We start from the raw sequence: 24,004 nt of genomic DNA on the forward strand, positions 1-24,004 counted from the left end.
AAGAAAAAAAAATGGTCGCAACCCACTTTTTTTTTAACCACTAAAACCTCAAATTAGAGGTATTCATGTGTTGGATTAAAGCACTTTTTAGATCCGACCCAACTCAATCTTTGGATTGCAAGTTCCTTCAACCCAAATAACCCTTATTAAATAATGAAACCAATCCAACCCAACCATAAAACATTTGGGTTTGATTGGTTCACATTATTTGGATCATTTATTTAAATTTTGAGATTTTTACATAATACATCTTCTTTAGGTCATATATTTCAAAAATGTCTTTAAATTTGAATTTTTTTTCAAGAAAAACTTGTAATATTATTCTTGGACAAATTTACTTTTTTTTTTATTCTCGCTTTTATATATATACTCCTATTTTCGAAACTTCTTTAATGACGGAGAGAGAAATTGCATTTATTATGGAGAGATAATATGTATTTAATATGTTTTTTTTCATATTTTCAAATGAAGAAAGAAAATGCATTTATTTGTTGAAATTTTTTCTTTTATTTAATTTAATTGGAGAGGAAAATTACATTTAATGAAATTTTATTCTTTATTTTCGTTGGTTTCATGTTTTTTTTTTCTTGGGTGGATTCATGACTATTTAAAATATACCTCAGAACATTGGGTTAGGTATTTGAAAATATTCTAACTAATATATGAAATATACCACAATATATAAATTAGAGATTGATTCAATACTTGACATAAATCACCATATAATCTAATATATGAAATATACCATGATAAATAAATAATATTGGCGTAATTTTCTACATAAATCACAGTATATATCATAAATTTCATTTACAGTATATATATATCCATTTAAGTAATCAGAAATCCCAACATATCAAAATTTGTATATATCACAATACACATAAAATCTAAATAAGAAAAAAAATTCTAAATTACTTTTTATATTCTAACAAATACCTTGAAACATTGTCAATATACCTTAGAATATATACAAAATTAAGATCAGTAGATATCACAATATACAAAATTAAGAGTATATATTGTTTAATCAAATTTCTTTATTAGTTATCGCACAGTATATAAATCACATATTGACTTAATATTCAACATAAATCACAATATATATCAAATAAACAATGGTATATACAACAGTGTATGATTCACATATCAAGTAAAGGAATGTATATTACCTTGGGGGTTTATAACATATATATTTAAGGTTTAAAAAAAAAATTATCTTCGGTCTTAGTACGACGGATCTGTATAGGTGGCACGAACAAAATTCATCTTCATCTCTTCATCTTCATATGGGGGTTTATAACACATAACCCTCCATCTTCATCTCTTATTCTTCTTCAACCATGGTCGTCACGAATCTATATAGGCGACTGGATCTTGGTGTGCAGCACAAATGAAGGGGGCAAACCACGAATGGGAGAGAGAATCAATGAGAAGACGACTAGCGACTTACCTCGACAACCTGCGGTCGACGATCAAAAGTTGATATGATGGAAAACAGTTGATGAACGAGGACGAACAATCGATCTCGACCGTCAAATGGTTGATAAATGAGGATGAATGACGTGCGATAGATGGGTGAACGACAGTCGGCAACGGCGGTCGAATCCGACGGGCGAATGGCAGACTGGTTCGACAACGACGACGATTGGCCAAATCCGACAAACGAATGGCGGCAACAAAGGGATGTAAAATTGTTGGGATGAGAAAAAATAGGGAGGAAGAAAGGAGAAGTGGAAGAGTCAATGATTTTTCTTTCTTAAAAAGATATATTAATGGGCATGAAACCCTAAACTATGCATAGAAAAGAGATAATCACAATTAATTAATTAATTAATTAATTATATTTGTGTGAAATCAATGACTAAATTGTAAATAACCACATTAGTGGAAAAATAAAATTCAATAGACTTTTTTTTTGGTAAAAAAAGGAAATGTTCAAAATATTAATATAATATAGTTCCTATTTTAAGACCTTATGTCAAAACCTCTTAAATTTTTGTTCTGAAAATATGTAAAAATTTTATTGAATTATTTTAATATAGTAAATTAAGATTAACACAATTTCATTTAGATTATGAAAGTTTTTTTTTTTTCCAAAGTGCCAAAAAATTAATTTTAAGAGTTGTTGGATACTAAATTTTCAAAAGAAATCATAAAATTAAATAGAATTAAAATAAATAATTAAATACATATATAGTATATCATAGGTAAAAGAAATAAACATTTTAAAATTAATAATAAACTCGTGTTGGTTTTGGTTATTTTAGATAAACAAACGTACCAAACCAACCCATAAGGTTTTCATTTATTTGTATCCAACCCAACACAAACGAGTTGATAACCTAACTCGAACCATACGGATTGAGTTGTGTTGATCAGGTTTTCGAGTCTTTGGTGTTTTTTACTACCCCTACCCCAAATTGCACATTTGTTCCACCTCTTTGAAAACATAAAAATGGAATATGGAAAATAAATCTAACAGCCCTAATATATATTTGTACAAGCTCAAATAGAAACAAAAACATGCAACCATGCAAATGCAAAGAACAGGAATTTGTATACAGTATAGAGAATACAATACATACACAAAAAAAAAAAAAAAAAAAAAAAAAAAAAAACAAGTGGAAACACTATCAAATTTCAAGAGCAACAATAGAAGCAAGAAAATAAAGAAGGAATTCGACCAGTTTGGCGAATATAATCTGCTTGCTGTTCAGCTATTGCAGCTTGGCGGTTTCTCTTTGCTTCTGCTGCTGCTAGCTTTTCTTCAGCTTTGTGCCTCACTGCTGCTAGTTTATTCGTAAGCCTATCATGTGCTTGTCCTCTTATTCTCTCTATTTTCACCTGCACAAATCAAACCTACTAGATTGTATAAAAGATTGATGTTTAATGCTTTATATTTGTGTTTCTTAGCTGAAAACGTCCTACGATAGAGTTCAACGATTATTGGTATGCAACTCTATTCATAGAGACAGTTTATAATACTAAGATAGTACATACTCCTTTCATTCAACATTCATTATACGAATATTAACAAGGGGAGAATTTTTCATTCTGCCAATAGCACTGGAAAATTTCCCACCCACGGACTATTCATGCTTACATCAACTTACCACGTGGTTCACAATGACACTCAAATTGGCAGAAAAACTTGATTGACCCACTTTTAACCCACCACTTTATATTGATACACATTTGAAAAAGAAAAGTCAACCGGCTTAACCCAATAAAATTTTAGGCTTCAAATTTGATCGGACTCAAATGTAGAAAAATCAAACATTCCACAACTCCCTGAAAACGTTCTTTTTAGTATGTGACAGCTCAAACTCTCATGTGCACCTCAACTAATTTCAAGATACAACTCTCTAACTCTACAACATTTAATTGTCAAAAAACTCATTAAGAATTTGGAAATTAATCAATTTATTTCCCCTAAACTTGGGGTTATATCAATTCACACTCATAACTAATAATTGTATCAATTTAAACCTTGAACTTTTATAAATCTATCGATTTACATAATTTATTTGGATAAAACATCGTGTGAAACTTATATTTTATTAATTAAACCCCTAAACTATCATAAGTGAATCGATTTAGACTCTTAGCTAGGATTTCCAATGAGAATCGTCCATGCACCAATTCTAATTGTCTATTTTGTAAAACTAACATTTGAAAAAGTCTACATACGTGTTAGGATTGATGCATGGATGCTTTCCAAAAGAAATCATAATGAATGGTCTAAATTAACTTATGAAAATTTAAGAGTTTAAATGGATACAAATTATAAGTTTCCCCCAATGTTTTTCAAATAAAATCTGAAGAATGGCATAAATTGATATGCAAACAAAAGTTCAAGGTTTAGATTAATACAATTATTATTTTAGAGTTTTAATTGATAAAAGCTCCAAAAATTTAGAGGTATAAATTGATATATTTCCGTTTTAATATCCTAGGTAGGTAGCCATCGTGAGAACCTATTCCCAAATTCTCTTCACTTTTTCTTCTCATGCCCCAATGCCACAGGCCAACCCTGGAGTTTCGTAACTCACTGAAAACTCAACAGCTAAAATAGATAATGTCGCTCAAGAATAGCATCAAGTAGTAAGCACAAACCTCAACTCTTCTCATTTCAGCTTCTGTTTTTGCTTTCTGATGATTTTCCCATGCTTGAATTTTCATCTCTTCTCGTTTGAACCTGAAGATCATACACCATTGATCAAATATTGGAAGGTAATCTTGAATAATCAGACACGTAAAAAAGCATTGCAAAATTATGAAACCAATGGAATCCCCACTAGTTTTCATATCCCGTAGAACTTAGAAGTGTGCTTAAAATAACGAATACTAGCAACAGCTAATTGTGAAAACATTTTATGAGCCACGGATACCGGACAAAAAATATTGCATGCTAAATTACCCAAGATCATTGGATTTTAGATATTCAAATATAAGCTAAAATAATATGCTAATATACTAGAAGTTTGAGACACAAGACACCAGAGTGCCTTGGCAAGTGGATATGGGAAGTATTCATTTTATCAAGAATCATCAAGAGAAAATTTATTCAGCTAGCAACAGTTTTAAGATGGATCAAATCGAGCAGTTCAACCAGACACTTTTTCCACTCCAAAGCATTAGTAGCTGAGATCTGGGAATAAGGATACGGATAGGAACGGGAATAATAACAAAAGGATGGAAGAACCAAAAGCTAAGCGTTTTTTGTTTTTATTTTCATTTTATTTTTCTACAAGGTTTGATAGAATGTGTAGAACTTGGTAAAAAGATTACCTAGCCATATATTTGGCTTTCTCAGCCTCCTCCCATGCTGCTGCCCGTGTTTCTATCACACTTTTAGTTGGTTGTTCAGTTGCAACAGTTTTAAGTGACGTTGAAGCATCTTTTTCTTCCTCCTCCTTGCTAGCCCATGCAGCAATGTTCAGTTTCCCCAATTGTGTACCGAGAACAACTATCTCTCTTCTAGTTTTTAACTGTATCTCCTTCTCAGACAACTCTTTGTTTGTATCTACACGGTCATTAGGTGCAGTGGTCGGAGATGAAGTTGGAGCACCTCTCCCCGGAGTTGATGGAACGGAAGAAGTTGGACTACGAATTGGCGTTGTTGCTCTCACAGGAGTTCCAGTCCTGGAAGGTTCTTGACTTGCAATAGGTGTCATCTCCGTACCCATATCTCTCATCGAGACAGAACGAGCGGTTGTGGGAGGAGGAATAAATGTCGTTGCAGTTTGAACGGCCAGAGATGAATCATGTTGGCTGAGACTAACTGCAAAGGTTGTACAGAACAAATAGAAAAAGTGAAATCCAATTTTCCTTTCACTTCCTGCTGTAGTATAAAAAGAGAGACGAGATGATAGACAAATCAAGTTAAGTTTGGAGAATAACTCATTAGCGGTGGTCATTCAAACCGCAAAAATCGAACCGTTTTTAAAAACCGAACCGAACGGAACCGAAAATACCGACAAATGTGGTTTGATCCGGTTTGAAGAAATTTTAAAACCGAATTAATTCGGTTCGGTTTCACTTTCGAAAACCGACTTAAACTGAACCGAACCGTTTTTAACTAATTTATATATTTAAAAAAAGAGTAAAACCGAATTTAAAACCGAACCGCTTTTGATTTAAAGAACAAAACCGAATTTAAAACAGAACCGAACCGTTTTTAATTTTAAAAAATATAACATGGTTTTTTAAAAAAATGCCAAAACCGAATTTGAAACCGAACCGAACCGCATCTGGTTCAGTTCGGTTCGGTTCGGTTTCACATTTTAAAAAAATAATAATAATAATAATAATCGTTTCGGTTCGGTTTGACCACCAAACCGAACCGTTTCCACCTCTATAACTCATATCCGTTAGCTGCATAGAAAATGAGGACCCCAAGTAATTTTCTTCAAATACTAAATCTTCAAGTTTTAATTACTGATTCTAAAAACTAGAGCATGAACATCTTTGCAAGTCTTCTTAGCATTAATTTACTTAAGTCTTCCTAGTATTAATTTACTTAAGTCTTCCTAGCATTAATTTACTTACTGATTCATGATTTAATCCGCAAAATGGAATATCCTCTAGAAGGATAATTTAACAAAACCTCGAATCCACAAATATGATAGTTAAGAAAGAAATCTTTACCAGAAATTTCCTGGCTAGACTATCAAGATTGCTATTAAGAATACCGTACAACTGAAATTTAATATAAACTTCATGTCCTTACTTGCTGACTCTCCAACAGAGTTCTCAATCATCAACACAGGCTTGCCATTTGAATCTGCTACTCCATATGGATTAGAATCCCAAGAAACAAACTTCTGGGCAGCACTTCCAATGTTAGCTTCGTGACTATCAATCTGCTTTGTATCCGGTTCCTCAAAAGTAGTCGCTTTTCGATCCGGAACTTCAACCACAACCTTCAAAGATGGTTGACGACTCCCAAGACCAATACCTAGTTTTCGTGATCCAAAAGGTTGTCCAGCCTGAGTCTGAGATTGCCCTGTTTTGGGTCTATTTGAAGTAGGGCTTGCAATCCACTTCTGAGCATCATCCCATTTGGATGGAGCTGGCTTAGAGAAGGGTCCCAGGGGAACTCGTGCAGACCTATCTGACTTCTGAAACTCAAAGGTTGAAGTGAGCAGAGTTGAACCATCCTGCCCACTATCATAATCTAAAGAAGGCTCGTCTTGCATCCTAAGTCGTGAATTATAAGCATTGTCCTTTAATCTATGCTCACTAGGTATCTCCGAAACCAGTGAATCAGCTTTCTTTGAGGTCGAGCACTCTGGAAGAACACTGACCACATCCACATCTTTGCAAATATCAGATCCGCTACAGCCTATTAGAAACATCTCAACTTTAATAAAACAGCACACTCACTCACTGTAAAATCCAGAAGTTCAGTTTAATTCATGAACATATCACTCCTAAACTTTATATCCTTGTTAGCACCTCGACAAGCAACAGTGTGAAGAAGTACAAAATTTCAAAGACAAGAATCAAGGCCCTCTGATTCTGTATAAAGTGTATCTCTAGGAATGACTTCCAAACATTGAAAACGGAACAGAAACTTGTTAGCTTAAATCCCGTTTGGTAACTATTTGATTTAGTATTTGAAAATCAAGTCTACAAACACCTCATCAACCTCTAGAATTGTTGCTTAGTTATATACTTTCTAAAAATCACAAGCTATGTTTTGAGAACTAAAGTTATTAAAAACTTGTTTTTGAAATCAACTCTTTTACTGTGAAGATCATTCTAAGAAATAGAGAGGAAATAGGCTTAATTTTCAAAAACCAAAAACCAAATTATTACCAAACGGTACTAAAAGTAATCTACTTTTATTTTCCTTGCTTTCATTCTATATTCTTTTAAGTTACAGCTTTGGAGTAAGGATTAATGGAAAATTTGAAATATTAAGCCCTGTTTAGCTGGCTGCTGAGAAATGCTGGGAGATTCAAGTACACAATACTTCTAACAATCCATCCATACAGGCTTAAAATGAAAACACAAACAAAACAATGACCATAAAAAGCTTACCCGCCTCATCGATCTGCAATGCTTGAGATCTCAAATCGTAAGTGGATCCAAGCTGTTCCTCCTCCTCCTTCCTCTTCTTCTCCAACCCAAGCAACATATTCCTAAGTTTCCCAGGCGAAAACCCCCCTCCACCACCAGCCTGGACAAAATAGCGTCAATCAGATTAAAACCCATAAAAAGAAAAACGAGAAACATAAGAAATCAGCAAGAACCTGAGGCTTCTGGATCCTCTCGTATTCCATGTAATAAAGTGGAAGAAAACAAGGGATTTGAAGAATGTTTGAAGGCTACATTTGGGGAAAGGGGAGATGGGTAGAGAGGGTTTTGGATGGAGATTGAGAATCCATAGTCAAAAGCTTAGAAAGAGGAAGAGGAAATGAGTGTGAGAGTCAGAAGAGAAAGCAAGAAGCATGTGTGTGTACTGCTCCATTTCCATCTCTGCACTGCCACCGCTCTGTCTCTGCAGACTTCTTTCTCCCTTATTTCGTCTTCTTCTAGTGAAAAACCATTGAAAATGACTTTTTTATTCTCTCCTTTTTAGTTTAAACTTGCGCAAATTGCAACTACAGCCTATTTTGCGGTTGTTTCTCCCCTTTTTTTTTTTTCTAAACTTTCCATTTTAAAAATTCAAAATTCAATTTTCATTATTTACACGTCCAAATTCTACAATTTTTATTATTTAAGGATATATTTTTAAAATTTATAAAGTGTAGGACCAATCTTTATGATTGAAAATTTAAGGGTGTAATTGTAACTACTACCAGATGGTTTTTACACTAACTTCTTTTTTATTTTTTTATCTATATTAATTTCCTATTTTTAGACATTTTTCTATATTAGTTTGCAAATTTGTGTATAACTACATTTTGTTGATTATATATTTAACATGTTCATTTTGGTACTTTTAATTTTAGTTCATTTTTGTCTATATACTTTCAAATCTTCATTTTACACTTTTATTTTTCATTTTTAAGAGACCAGAATAAACATTTTTAAAAAAATTTAAGAATAAAAAAGAACCAATGTTAAAAGTATCACAATAAATTCATGGTAAATAAGATTGAAAGCACATGAACTTAGGGTTGGCAAAAAAATTCTCGTAGGGTTTCAAACTATTGTCAATTCTATATGGATTCAAATGAAACTTTCAAAAACATAAAGATCAAAATGAACCAAAACTAAAGTCAAAAGTACATGAATCAAAATAATTTTCAAAAATTTGTTTTTATCTTTCAAATTTGATTGAGAATTTAAATAATTTTTTTAATAAAAATTATTGTGAATGAAAATATTAAAAGAAAACGAATACCATTTTTTAAAAAAGAAGAATTAAATATGTTAAATGAAATAGGTTAAAAAAAGAAAAGTAGATATATAAAAGTGAACTAAAGCTAAAACTAAAGGTAACGGACGAAAATACCATTCAAACTTCCTGTTATATATATATATATATATATATATATATATATTTAATCCTTTCCTTTTTCCAAGAAGTTTAATATTGAATGTTTATTAATCATATTACTATTATTATTATATATTATTATTAAAAATATAAATTAAAATGGAGGCTTTTAGGTTTTATAAGAAATTCTTTGAACTATAATTAACATAAATCATAATGACTGCTTCAAGTAAAAAGTAAACAAATAGACTCTTGTAACGTATCTCAAGTAAATCATTTGCATTATCCTTAATTTTCCTTTTTTTTTTTTTTGTTTCTCCTTTTTATCTTTGCAAATTGGTATCCAATGTCTTTTATAATGTTGACTTTTTTAAGTGTCGGAAGAGTGACTTTGTTACTAATGAATCTTCCTTAGTTAAAGTTGATTTTTTCGTACGTATCTTAAAATATTCGGAATAATTATACATCACATAATTTTTTGTCGAAAACACTCTTCAATACTTAAATTGTAAAGAGTATAATTAGTTTAGAAAAATGTTTAGCTGTACTTCAAAAGTAAGTAGAGCGTCCGATGTATAAAGGCTGAAATAATTATTATTTTGTCACGTATTTTTAGGTTATCCTATCACTTATACACCATCAGACACTATGAAAGATTAGATTGCAGATTATCTACTTGGGATGACATCTTGCACGATTATAAGACAATTGAATTTTTCAACTAATCTTTTAGGTTGCATTCAATTCAAAATAGAATCATGCATGAATGAAGTGACATTTGCATTCGAATGAGAGATTCTCAAACTACAACTTGTTCATATTTGATTATTCATCATAATCCTAGTATCGTTTGCGTATTAAATATGGTGACACTAAAATTTCATTTCTAGCTATGAAAATTGGAAATATTGATTTGACGTATGTTTTCTTCATATGTTGCTTTCTACCTTTTTTAATATTCAGCTATTTTGATGTGTTACTTCTTCTATTTTCAACTTTTCTCAATTTTAAGCTTTATATATTCAATTCAAAACTTGATTTTCTATCAAATTGAATTTGAAAAAAAAAAAAAAAGCACAAAAATGAACCATAATTTCAGGTTTCTTTGTAGATATATAAGTCTTATCATTTTCATTTAAGTAACTATTTTCGACATTCCAGTATAGGATTGACATGAGAGCAATATATGTACTTTCTATCAAAATACTTATGATTTTGGATTAGGTGCTCCAAATCATCTATTTAGTATTAGACATATACATTTATAATAATCAATTTAATAATTATTTGTGTTGTCCTACTTTAATTTTGTAGTTGAGTGCCACTTTTTATATTGTTTTGTAATTATTTTCATTTTTTTTAATTACTACTCTCTCCTCATTGACATTTACTCAAAATTTATAATCAATATACCATCTAAATATTGTTTTACTTTGTAGAAATGATTATTAAAAATAGTTAACTATAGTCTAATTAAGTCACAATCAAATTTTCACTAATTAATTATAACAATTTTTTTTTTTATCAATTTCCATGAAGATTTCAAAATTTTCAATCAACATTAATATTTTATAAAATCAGAACCACGATTGCTAAAGGTGTTCAAAAAAACTGATGACCCGAAAAAACCAATCAACCTAACCCAATCCGTGTGGTTTGGGTTGGGTTTTATTTGGGTTGAGTTAGGTTCAAATAAAGTAAAATTTTATGGATTGGATTGGTTCATAGGTTCACCTAATATAACCCGAACCAACCCGAATTTATTATTAATTTTAAAATATTTTTTTATTACATATAACACGATTATTTATATATATTGATTTTAATTTTATTTAATTCTAATATTTTTTTATAATTTATTCTTCAACAACTCTTAAAAGTAATTTTTTGCACTTTAGAAAGAAAATTTTCAATATATAAGTTGAAATTGAGTTGTTAATCTTAATTCAATAAATGAAAATAATTAAATAAGATTTTTACATATTTATGTTGTGCTTCTTTTTAGAATAAAATTTTAAACAAATTACCCGATTAACCCGAACCAACCCAACCAAAATATTTCATGGTTGGGTTGGGTTGAGTTCATTTTTTAATAAGAATTATTTAGATTGAAGAAATTTACAACCTGAACAATTGGGTTGGGTTTATAAAGTTATTCAACCCAACTCAATCTAACCCATGAACATCCCTAATTTTAGTATTTTTGTTTTATTGTTTTTTTAAGGAGAAAAAAAAACCATCCTTTTCTTTCCTTTTAAAGTTAGCCGTTGGAATCCTTAAAAATAACAATTAACAATAATAAAAAGCTATCCGTTGTGGTGGCTGGTGGTATTCCCAAATTATCGAAGCTTTCTTTCTCTCTCTTCACGATTCAATTAATTGTTTTCCAAAAGAAAATTACAGTGCTGTCTACCTCTACTTAATGAGATTTGTCCTTTTTTGTCCATTTAAATAAATTCAAAATAAAATTTTCAAAATGTAAATCAAAATTTACCTCTGAAGTCTAAACTTACCCAACAATTACTTGTTTCGAAATTTTTCTAGGCATGTTCAAATGACTTAATAACCTCAACAATCTCGATTACTCAATTCAAATCTAAAAATTAAATTGGGTTAGTTTTATTTTTGGATTGGGTTACATTACATTTTTCTATTTTTGTCGAATTGGGTTGGATCTCGAGTTAAATAAATATTTTTTCGGATTGACCCAACCTAATTCGAATTACATACCTATTGATATATTTCTCCTTGTTTGATGTTTTTCTTTTAAGATTATTATAATATTTTGGTCTTTTTTAGAACTTGTAATCAATATTATGGATATTTGGTATTTTACATTTGAATTTATATGATTTTAGTTATTAGTCATTTGTTGTAGATAAATTTAAGTATTTTAAATTAGTAAGAAAAAATAATAATAACCTGACAATTCAAGCATTGGGTTGAAGACTATTGTATATAATGTCTAGACGTTACCAGAAGTGTCTCCATGTTGTCTAGTGAGAAACAAGAGATACTACTGCTTCTACTCACTAGTTGAACATAAAGTCATAAACACGTATTATAACAAGATTAATGAAAGAGAGAAATTAGTAATAATGGACAGGAAAATTGGTAGTCCAGTTTGGTATAACCACATCTATATCTGGGAGACACTTGTGCCTAAATGAAAATGTTCTACTAGTAAAGATAAGTGATCACAAAGAAATACTTATCTCATAGACAAGCTATCTTGATTCAACAATAATTTTCTACTAATAAACTATTTACGCTCCCCCATAACTCGACACTTCTTTTCTAATAGAACTGCTAGATAAATGTTCCCCCTAAATTTGATGTCTCTATATATGAAGCTTCAACAAGCCTTTTAATTAATGGGTTGATCAATCCTTCATCCTAGACCCTTATACTGTAAGAGTCTAGCGTGAGAGTCTTTCTACTTTGAATGTCTTCAACAAAATATCACGGCAAAGCAATCACCCAAACAGTTTCGTAGAAGGGTAATCAGGAATACAGTGATGCCACACACTTTTTTCACACAAAACACAATGTGGTTCTAAAGACTAACTCTCAAGAACGAGAACATGAAATATATAATCGATCACATAAAGCAAGAAGGTAGAAACGAGAACAATAAAAATCAGCTACAAAGAACAAAAAGAATTACATAAATTATGCAACCTAAAAGAAAAGATAATTCGATACCCCAAGGCCACACAATACGCAAAAGGCAGATACATAACAAACGTATAAAAGAAAATAAGAACAGCTAGCAACAACAATAACATCTAGTATTGAGCAAATTAAAACTTTTATATGGTTTCTACCCAATCCTACATTAAAAACACCTAAGAAATTTTAGAAAAATGGAGCAGCATTTAGACATTGTCTCTAGCATCTTGATGTTGGGACTAAAGTTTCTATAAATCCTTATTTCCTAGTCGAATTCGGAGACCAAAGCAAAACACATGTACTTAGTTCTACACTAAAAACACCTAAGAAATTTTAGAGAAATGGAGCAGTGTTGAGACGTTGTCCCTAGCGTCTTGATGCTACAACTAGAGTTTTAGAGGAAAAAAAAAACTTATACATAGCTTCTACTTAATTTTAGAGAATTTGAGAGTATTTTTTAGAGCCAAGAAATGGATTCAATGGTTAGATCACATACATCACGGCGAAAAAGATGCTAGCTACTTATTTTCGAAGGATGCATCTTGGAAGAATTTTCTTATTTTCGAAGAATTTTAGTCTTCACGTGTCGTTCAGTCTTCAAGAGCTTAAGAAGTTCTAATGGTTGGTAAATTATTTTTAAACTTTTAGGGTATGTTTGGATCAAGAACTATCCTAAAACTATAATAACCATCTCTTGCTATAGTAAATACTATTTTATATTCTCTAATTAGCTACAATCAACATTATTTCAAAACTCTCATTTACTATCGTATTTACTATTTACTACAGTTTTTACTATTTTATATTTATCGTTTTTTTTAATTATTTGTTACAGTGTTTACTATTTCTTTCTTAAACTGAAATAGTTTACACCTCAAACACATACTATTATAATCCAAACTAAAATAATCTATACCTCAAACAGAAACTATTATAATCCAAGTATAATAACCTAGAACTATAATAACCAACTCCTTGTCCTAGACGCCCTTTTAGTTTATCTAACCCCAAAATGAAGGAATATTCCTTTATAGAGTTTCCATAGGAGCAATGTGGGCTTGGACTTCCTTGGTCCAAGTCACTTGAATTTTAGGTTGTATTGGTCTTGAGCCAAAAAAGCTTTGTTTTGGGCTCACTTGAATCTCTGAGATGATAAACAAATAATTGGCAATGATAGGAGCTTGAGTATTTAATGTTTACTTCCAAACTAAGGTTCCTATCCATGGTGAAGAGTTACAACTTTTCATGCATCTAAAGACATCTTTTCATCTAAGAGTCATAATGAATCTAAAAATTCAGATTCATTTACATTACTAATGTCCTATGTTTCTATTTAATTTATGTATTGGAATTTATTAAAGGTTCATGTGTTTACTTGATAGATAAAAGGTTGCATCATTTTAAAGCATCTTTTCATTTAGTATAAATAATGTTGTATTTTTCACAATCAAGATATAGAAGAAGATTTCAAAATTTAGAATCTTAGGTTTTAAAAGATTTAAAGCTTTGTTTCTTGTGTGTTATTGTGATAGAATGCACAAATATTTGAAGCATTCAAGTGAGAGTTGATCTGTCTTGCTTGTGGAGTGCTTTGAAGATCAAAAGTTTATGTGAGTTTCTAACTTTGTCCGATCCTTGGTTCATTAGATCATCTAAATAATTTTTCATCTAACCTATCTAAGGGGTTGAGATCAAATTGGTTATGAGGTCCCACAACTCATTACGATTATAAATTTCAATGCGAGTCCCACAACTCATTACGATTATAGAAGACATAAACAACAACAAAAATAATCAAGTGGGACTTACTTTTTAGATTAGTATTAATGAATTACCTTTCAACTAGTGTAAATGTGGTCAAAACGTGGTCAAAATGTATTAAAGGGAAAAGAAAACTCATAAATTGGACCAACTTTTTGGTAGATGAAGCTGATCCAGCCATATACTTATCTTATAGCAGTTTTCATTGGTTGGTGTGCATATTGAAAGTCACAGTTGGGTGAGATTAGGAACTGCACCTTTATAGTTTAAAGAGAAAAAAAAAAAAAAAAAAAAAGAAAAGAAAAGAAAAGAAAAAAAGGGCCTTTATCCTTTATAATTATAGTCATATCTTTAATACTAATTATTATTATTCGAATTGAGAGGGTGTTCACTTGTCTTTGACCAAAATTCACTTAATAAATGAATTCAACATTTAAATGAGACATGTGGGTCAAGATGTCACATGAATTATTGGTCAAGATGTCACATGAATTATTTTTTAAAAAAATTATTAATATCATTATTCTTTAAAAGTGATTTCAATAATTATATTTAAAAAATATGAATTAATAATTGTATAAATTCTATTTACACTTTTCTTCCAATTTCGTCCGAACAATATCGTCTAAAATTTACTATTTTAGTCAATTAAACTACTAAAATTTCATAATCTTATCAATTTAGACTATTTATTACAATTACTTTTGAAAATTTTCCATGCATTAATTCTCAAACGTATATAGACTTATTCAAATATCAGTTTTACAAAATAAATTATTAGAGTAAATATATGGATGATTTTCAAAGGAAATTCTATATAAGAGTCTAAATTGATTTATTTGTGAAAGTTTAGAAATTTAATTGGTACATAAATTGAATTCATCGTATGAAAATTTAGATTTATCCTGTATCAGTTTATGATATAAGTTTCACACAATATTTCTTATAAATTAATATACTTATAAAAATTCAAGATTTAGATTAATACATTTATTAATTTTGTTATCGATTTTATAAATTGATATTTTCCTTTCTATTTATGGCCTACATCTAGTTTGGACAGGTTAACAGCCATTGGTATTGACTCCATTATTTTGGGTTCAATTTTTAAATATTCATAATTTTATATCTATTCAATCTATAAAATAGTTGAAAATCTAATCAGTGACGTTTGAATGTAAAGGTACATTAACATAAATACACCGACAATATATTGTAAGAAAAAATATATTTTTTTTGAAAAATAATAATTAAAAAATTCTTAGTACTACACAACTTGATATATACATGTACATATCACAAAGAGTCGATATTTACAAAAAAATATTTATATGAAAATATGAGAGGAAATGATTTTTTTAGTCTCCGAATTTTCAATACTAAATACATTTGGTCCATAAACTTTTACAATCCTTTCATCTCTAAATTTTAAAAAATTTATTTAAAAGGTTCCTATGTAATTTTTCTTTTAAATTTTAAATATTGACATTTTAAATTTAAAATAATAATTAAAGAATAAGAGCGAAGAGAGATAAAAATATTTTTTTAAATATTAATTTTAATTTAAAAAGTTATTTCAAAATCTAAAATAATAATGTAAAATTATACCATCACCTTTTACGCATATTCTTAAAAGTGAGAAACTAAATTGGTATATTTTCAAAATTTAAAAATCAAACCCATTTTAAAAAATAAAATTAGGGGCTAAAAAGATAAAATTTTCAAATGGTTAATAAAATACAAATATTGATAGTAGTGGGAGTGGTGATTACATATGTGCACTTCAATCAATTATGGTTGGGAAATGTTGAATTAAATAGAAAATCAAATATAAAAATGTGAATTATATTATGTGGAGTTATTAAATTCTTGTTTGATAATTATCATTCAATTTTTCATTTTGATATTTTAAAATTATGTTGTTTTCATACTTGTTTATTATTGTTTATTTACTTAGATTTTTTTTTTTTGTCAAATTTCAAAAATAAAAATATATTTTTTTTAATTTTCAAAATTTGACTTCTAAAAACATTGTAGATAACAAGACAAAGAAATCAATAAGTAGAAATAGTGTTTATAACCTATTAATTTTTAAAAAACTATAAAAAACTGAATAATGATCAAATGAAGCTAAATAGAAGATAAAATCATAATCTTTGTTATTTCACATCTTCCATCCTATTTTGTGATAATAAAATACCCAACAAATATATATGTATTTTTGTTTATGGGTCTTGTCATTCCTAAATCAAAGCATGTTTTCATTCTTGGATTTTATAATTCCTTTGGTACATTGAGCATTTTTAGTTCAACAACGATAAATTGTTAACTTGAATATAACTCAATTAGTTTAAATATATACCTTCGATCTGATCCACATATTATTGAGCTAAAAGTAATTTCTAAGAACACTTCTTACCAATGATGAAGGGTTTGTCTAAATTGAAGAAAAAATGCTTTTTAAAACACCTTTTTTTTTTTAAACACTTTTGATAAAAACATATTAAAATACATTTGAAAAAAACTATTTTGAGTGGTTGTTAAATATTTCAATTTCTTCTAAAATGATTTATTTTTTAAATTAAACAATTGAAAATGTATTTCAAATACACCATAAAATATCAATATCTAATAAATTTACAAATATATCGACTGATATATAAATAAAATTTGGACATAGACATATTGATATGATATCAAAGTACTCTTGTTAAAAAGCACACCCAAGCGTGCCTATAAAATCATTTGACAATTATAGTTGAATGGTTAGTTCCTTTGAATTTTGGGCAAACTTTTTTAATGTGAGGTCGTTTATATGTATGACTTTCCCCCAAAGAAATGATTTTGTAAATTTTATAATAAAAGGTTATGTGAGAGTATAAATTCACCAAATTTCGATTTTTAAAGGTTTGTGTACATGATTAATGCAATTATTATAATGTATTTCATATCTTTGTTCACCCTTGCCTAAAACTCTTTAACTTTTTCTAAACACTTCACCATAATTTAAATAATTGATAATTGTTAGTGTTGTATACACAGTAATGATTAGTGTAGTATTGAAGAGACAATTATCGAGTATAAATCCCTCCATCCTCTACCGTGAAATTTATAAGTTTTAGTGGTGTTATGTGAAGTTGGAAAATAGTGAAAGTTGGTAGGTTACTTGAAACGTGGGTAGTTGTCTAAGTTATTGTAGGTAGTTATCCATGTAGTGGAAAATCGGTAGTACCCAGAATGTGGGTAGTTACCTAAATCATCATAGGTAGTTATCTATGTAATCGGAAGTTAGTAGTTACTCGAAATGTGGGTAGTTACCATGGAGGAGGGAGTTGCCTATATATATAGGCAATAGATGGTTCTTCCTGTAGGACTCTCTTAATCTATGCGTGGTTTTTGTTTCCAAAAGAATAACACAATCTGTGTCAATCAAAGTTTAGTTCATTGAATTAAATATGTCCTTATATCATCAAAGGGCAAATGGAAGAATATACGATATTGAGATTGGAGAACATTGATTTAAAGAATTTCGTACATTCATCATGGAATCATCAAGTAAGTATTCATACCTTTACCTTATGTATCGTGGTGATTTAATTATCTTATTAGAATTTATTGGTGATAATCGCTTCCGTATTTGAGTCTAATTGATGCTAATATTTGGCATCAGAGATAGGTTTTAATATGGATTAAATCACCAATCTCGGTTTATGAGAATTTGAGTATTTTTCTAATTGAAGTTAATTATTTATAATTTATGTTGTTAATTAATTATTTATGGCTCATGAAAACTTGATCGATAAATTCTTCATACGTGACTCAATTTCAACACACAAAATAAAATTCTTCCAAAATGGGGTCGCCGACCGAATTTTGTTGGTAGGCATAATTAGTGATTTTTGAAATTATGTGGTTGAATTTCAATGATTATTCCAATGTGTGTGGAATTTTGTGGAAGTTCTTTTAACTAGAGAAGTATTCTACTAATCTTTCATATTTTAGTGAGTGTGTTAATCATCAAAGTGGTCCAATCAAAGTTCACTAAACAATTTAAATTATATCATAAATATTTATTTGATATAACATCATAGATGACATTTAAGAATGATAAATATTTATAATTATTAACATTTAGTTATACAGTTACTCAAAAGTAGATCTTACTTTGTTATAACAATTAAAGTAGGTTATGAACTTTGTTTGATTAATATATAATGTACATCCAAATGTGACTTGTAAATTAAAGTAAACTTAGTGATTGACCTTATATGTTATATGAATGATGCATGATTGATGATTGTTGGTTGTATTTAGATTTAGCCTAAAGGTGAATTTGAATGCAATCTTTTGGTGTATGTTATAGTCTGAATTGTGGTTTAAATTCAAAGCAATTAATATGTGAGATGAATGTACCAATAGTATTAAGTTTAATGGGCAGAACTATGATGACTAGATCTAATACATAGAGCTAAATATTGGCCTTATGGGACTCAATTCAACTCTAGTTATGGATAAGCCCACTAAACCGACTGATACTAATTCAAAGATAGACAAGAAACTATGGGAGAATTGAGAAAATTCGAATAAGTCTTTGATGAACTTTCTTAAGCTAAGCATAACGCCTAATATTAAGTCTTTTCAGCCTAATACTGAAAAAAGTGAGAGAATTTTTTTACTGAAATTAAGAAGTGTACTATGACAAACATTGTGGATTAGTCTGTTGTTGCTACTAATAATGATTTATCTAATAGAGAGTACACTATGGCTCAATCAATAGAAGAACACATTATTCACATGGTGTACACCTACAACTGGTTTAAAAGTATGGATGTGGATCTTGGTGAGGGAGTGTTAGTTGGGTTTTTGTTGAAATCATGTAAGGATGATAATTTCAAGCAATTTTGGAGAACTTACAACCATCTTAAGGAAAAATTTTCTCTTTTAGATATTAAGGTCATGCTCATGCAAGAGGAGGCAAGGCAAAGGGAAGACTTTAATGTCAAACTTCCCCAGGCCAACTTTGCCTATCATGGTAATTCAAACACTGGTTCTAGTGGCGGCAAAACTCCGAGTAAAAAATGGAAGAATAAGGAAAAGCAACCATTTAAGGTGCAACCCAGTAAAGGGCAAGGAGAAGTTGTTATAGAAATCTTGTTTCTATTTCTAGGTTGGATGTTTTAGAATTTGATTTTAAGATGGGACATAGTTTTTTTTTATTGCATCTTGGAATAAACCTGTGTGGTACTGGTTTATTGTTGGATATTTTGTATTGTTTCAATCTAAATTCGACTTTCGTTAATTCTCTTTTTAATGTTGAATGTGATGTTGTATCAAAAGGAATGCACTAAATGAGTCTTTTGTTGACTTGTGGCATAAAAAACTCAGTCATATATCCAAAGAGAGAATTTTGAGACTAATAAAAGATGAAGTTTTGTCTTAATTTGATTTTACTGATTGGAATGATACTTGTGTGAATTGCATTAGGGGTAATCAAACCAAACATGTATCAAAACAAGTTGCCACAAGGAGTAGTGGATTACTTAATTTAATACATACATATATTCATGGTCCTTTCGATATACCGTCTTGAGGCGGTGAGAGGTATTTCATCACCTTCATTGATGATTACTCTAGGTACTGTTGCCTTTGTTTGTTGTATGAAAGAACTCATTTAGTTGATATCCTTGAGACATTCATCATGGAGGTTGAAAGGCAGTTAAATAGAAAGGTTAAGGTAATACGTACTGATAGAGATGATGAATATCATGAAAAGACATCGGAAGTTGGATACATTCCAAGTCTATTTAAGAAACTCCTTGAGTCTAACGGCATTTGTGCGCAGTATGTAATGCCTGGATCGCCACATCAAAATGGTGTAGCAGAAAGGCGTAATCATACATTGATAGAAATGGTGAGAAGTATGGTGAATGATAGTTCTATACTTATTTCATTGTGGATGTATGCATTGAGGACATCTGCATACATATTGAATATGGTACTAGTAAAGCAATTCTTAAGACACCTTATGAATTGTGGACATCTAGGAAGCCTAGTTTAAGACATCTTCACATGTGGGACTGGCAAGCTGAAGTTAGGATATATAATCCACATGAAAAGAAAAATTGGATTCCAAGACCATTGGTGGTTATTTCATTGGATATCTGGAGACATCAAAATGGTATAGATTCTATTGTCCTAACCATAATATAAAAATTGTGGAGTCTGCAAATACTCACTTCATTAAAAATAGCAGGGTTAGTGGGAGCACGTAATGTATAGATTAGAGAGTCATTGATGGACCAAAATCCATCAAGTAATCCATCTCAAATTATTGTTTCTATTATTGTAGCACAGCCACAAGGCATATAAATATGGAACAACAAATGGATGCTCCAAACCCAATTACAGATTCCATTGTTCAAGAAGAAGAGGAAAATGCTCAAGTTAATAAGCAAGTGCAACCTAAAAAATAAATAGCATTAAAAAGGTTTACTAGAGAGAAAAGATCAGCTATTTCAAATGAGTATAAATTTATGCACTTGAGTATGAAAGTGACCTAAGAATTGATAATGATCCAACCTCCTTGATCAAGCTAAGTGAAAATTTTGATAAGTGGTTAATTGCCATGAAGGAAGAGTTGAAATCTATAGATGACAACAATGTTTGGAAAATGACGTAATTGCCAAAGGATTCTAAAAGAGTTGGCTGCAAGTGGGTCTTTAAGACAAAGCGAGACTCTAAGGGCAATGCCGAGAGGTATAAATCTAGACTTGTCGCCAAAGGTTACACTTAAAATGATGGCATTGCCTACACAGAAACTTTCTCTCAAGGTATTGAAATCACAAGTGAAAGAAATATGGTGTATAATTTGAAGAAATCAGTCTAAGGATTAAATTAAGCTTCCCGACAATGGTACATGAATTTTAATGATACCATATATTTCATATGGGTTTGTAGAAATGATCGTTGACCAGTGTATCTACATGAAGGTCGTGAGAAGTAAGTTTGTAATCCTTGTGTTATATGTAGATGATATTTGTCTTGCCGTTAGTGATCGTGGGTTATTGCATGACGTTAAGGATTATCTTTCTAGAAAATTTGAGATGAAGGATATGGGTGAAGCTTTCTATGTAATCGAAATAGAAATATTTCAAGATAGATCACAAGGAATTTTGGGATTGTCTCCAAAATCTTATATCAACAAAGTTTTAGAAAGATTTAAGATGGAATCAGTATACCTAGTCTAGTTCCCATCCAGAAAGGGGATGACTTTAGTCTATCCCATTGTCCCAAGAATGATTTGGAGCGTAAACAAATGGATAATATCCCTTATGCTTCTTTATTAGGGAGTTTGATGTATATTCAGACTTGTACTACACCAGATGTAAGCAATCCGATCAATATGTTAGGTCGCTATCAATCAACTCCCATACTATTTCATTAGAGAGCTGCAAATAATGTTTTAAGGTACTTGCAAGGCACTAAAGATCACGTGCTCATATATAGAAGAACTAGTAAACTTGAGGTTGTTGATTACTTGGACTCGGATTATGCTGAATGTTCGAATACCCGAAAGTCCACATTTGGCTATGTATTCCTTCTAGTTGATGGAGCTATCTCATGGAAGAGTGGTAAGCAGTTTGTCATTGCTACTTCCTCGGGCTGAATTTGTGGCATGGTTTGAATCCATAGTTCAATCATTGTGGTGGTGCAATTTTATTTGTGGTTTAGACATTGCTGGTACCATTTTTAAACCAATGAAGATATATTGAGATAACAGGACAACTGTATTCTTATTGAAGAACGATAGATACTCCAAGGGCGTTAAATATATGGATTTAAATTATATATCTGTTAAAGAAGAGGTGCAAAATCAAAGAGTTCAAATAGTGCACATTGGCATCAATGATATGATTGTGGATCCGTTGACTAAAGGACTAGCTCCTAAGACATTTATTAACCATGTTAGTGAAATGGGAATAGTCACGAAATCCTTGTATAGCGGATGATTAGTTATATATGTATGAATTTATGTTTAGCACATTTATGTTTATTTGAAACTCTAGATATCTATGTATACTTGGATTTTGCTTATCTATGAACTATATTTCAGCTATGCATATTTTGATATTTTGTTATGATTACATATGTTGGATCTTATTTTAAGACATTGTGGGATAAGATATTTTGGGTGTTTTTCTTATCAAATTATGATTGTTTGAATTGAACTAACTTGTTGTTGGATTTTATGTCCTAAAACTCGTGGTTTGTAAATGATAAACATATTCTATAAATCAATAAAGTTGTTATTGAAGTTTGATTCAATAAAGTTGTTATTGAATATATGAATTGCTTATTTCGTTTTAGAAATAAATCCAATAAACTAAAAGATCCATGACTATTATATGAGTACTTGAACTTTATGTAGAGACATAAGAATGGATTAGGTTCGAGTAAATAGTTAAAATGGTCTATAGTATACAAATAAGGTTGGGTGTCTTATTCTGGTAACACTATCGGATGCGGTCCATTATGTAGTTGTTACAATCGTTGTAAAGTGCTACAAACGAAGTGATTCTGATTCGTTCATGTGGTGACATGAGGAATGGGGGCATCTTGTGCAATGAGTTTGCATAAGATCAAACCAAGAAATAAGTCACTCTTACTTTATAACGCTTTTTACTGTTCAAGACTGACTATTTCAAAGCGATAACCTAGGTAACTTAACCTTAATCCTGAGCTAATTATGAACTTTTGTTTATTCATGATTATCCTTAGATTTGCATGGGTGAGGGTTGACTCAATAAGCCTCCCATTTCATGAGTAAGACCGGATAGATAGTTGGGGACATAGGGTGAAAGATGAAATTTGTTCCTACCCGCTTTCAAGGATAGTAGAGAGGTTGTTCCCTTAAATACTAACTCCGGGTCTTGAACAAGGGGCCTCACCCTCTCATTGGCCCAAGAAGAACTCGACTTGATGATTGGATCTCAAACCAATTGTTCATTAGAAGATCAGTGGAACTTAAGGAACAAGAGGTAATCTTGGGGGTAAAATAACTATAGACCCAGCCGTTATTAAGAACAACTTGTGAAGGATTAACTTACAAATCATGGTTATATCGAGTGGACACAATATATCTACAGTGAGGGAGTGCAACTATTAAGCTTTAGAGGAGTGACCCGGTAGTTAACGAATGGGGGTTAACTCGGGTTAAAGAGTTTAGCCCGTTAATCTTGGATCGTTGGAGCCCATAATCTGTAGATCCATTAGATCTCCCTACTAGCTCACAAATGGAATTAAACTTAGAATAACGTGATAAGTTAATTTGAAATGTTCAAATTTATATTAAGGGAATTAGTAATTATATGTGATATAATTACACGTTCAATTATGGAAATAAACAAAATTCGATAATCAATTAATATTTAAATATGATTTAAATATTTATTTCAATAAATAGGGATTCATGGTAGTAGAATTGGTGTTTAATTAATTTAATATTTGATATTAAATTAATAAGATTAATTAAATTAAAATATTTTTAAAATTAAAAATTTGAATTTTGTGAAAATTCAAATTAAGAAAATCATTTTGTTTAGTATGATTTTTGGA

At 30.3% G+C, this 24,004-nt stretch overlaps 1 protein-coding gene across 1 annotated transcript; it reads right to left on the reverse strand.

Annotated features, from left to right (window-relative positions):
* Positions 1 to 2,281: 2,281 nt before the first annotated feature.
* LOC120080800 lies at positions 2,282 to 8,055 on the reverse strand. Its single transcript, XM_039035442.1, has 6 exons — positions 7,764 to 8,055; positions 7,552 to 7,690; positions 6,236 to 6,850; positions 4,795 to 5,287; positions 4,120 to 4,201; positions 2,282 to 2,847 (listed from the first exon to the last, which is right to left on the reverse strand). The coding sequence occupies exons 1-6, from the start codon at positions 7,791 to 7,793 to the stop codon at positions 2,644 to 2,646; spliced, it is 1,563 nt and encodes a 520-aa protein (XP_038891370.1). The 5' UTR covers positions 7,794 to 8,055; the 3' UTR covers positions 2,282 to 2,643.
* Positions 8,056 to 24,004: the final 15,949 nt, after the last annotated feature.

The sequence above is a fragment of the Benincasa hispida genome, chromosome 7, assembly GCF_009727055.1.
Source record: "Benincasa hispida cultivar B227 chromosome 7, ASM972705v1, whole genome shotgun sequence".
Lineage (NCBI taxonomy): Eukaryota > Viridiplantae > Streptophyta > Magnoliopsida > Cucurbitales > Cucurbitaceae > Benincasa > Benincasa hispida.

Coding starts and splice junctions, on each gene's coding strand:
- LOC120080800 (XM_039035442.1), bottom strand. CDS start 7,793: ATGGAATACGAGAGGATCCAGAAGCCTCAG. Junction 6,851..7,551: donor ATTGCAGATCGATGAGGCGG/GTAAGCTTTTTA, acceptor TGTTTCTAATAG/GCTGTAGCGGATCTGATATT. Junction 4,202..4,794: donor AAAGCCAAATATATGGCTAG/GTAATCTTTTTA, acceptor TATGATCTTCAG/GTTCAAACGAGAAGAGATGA.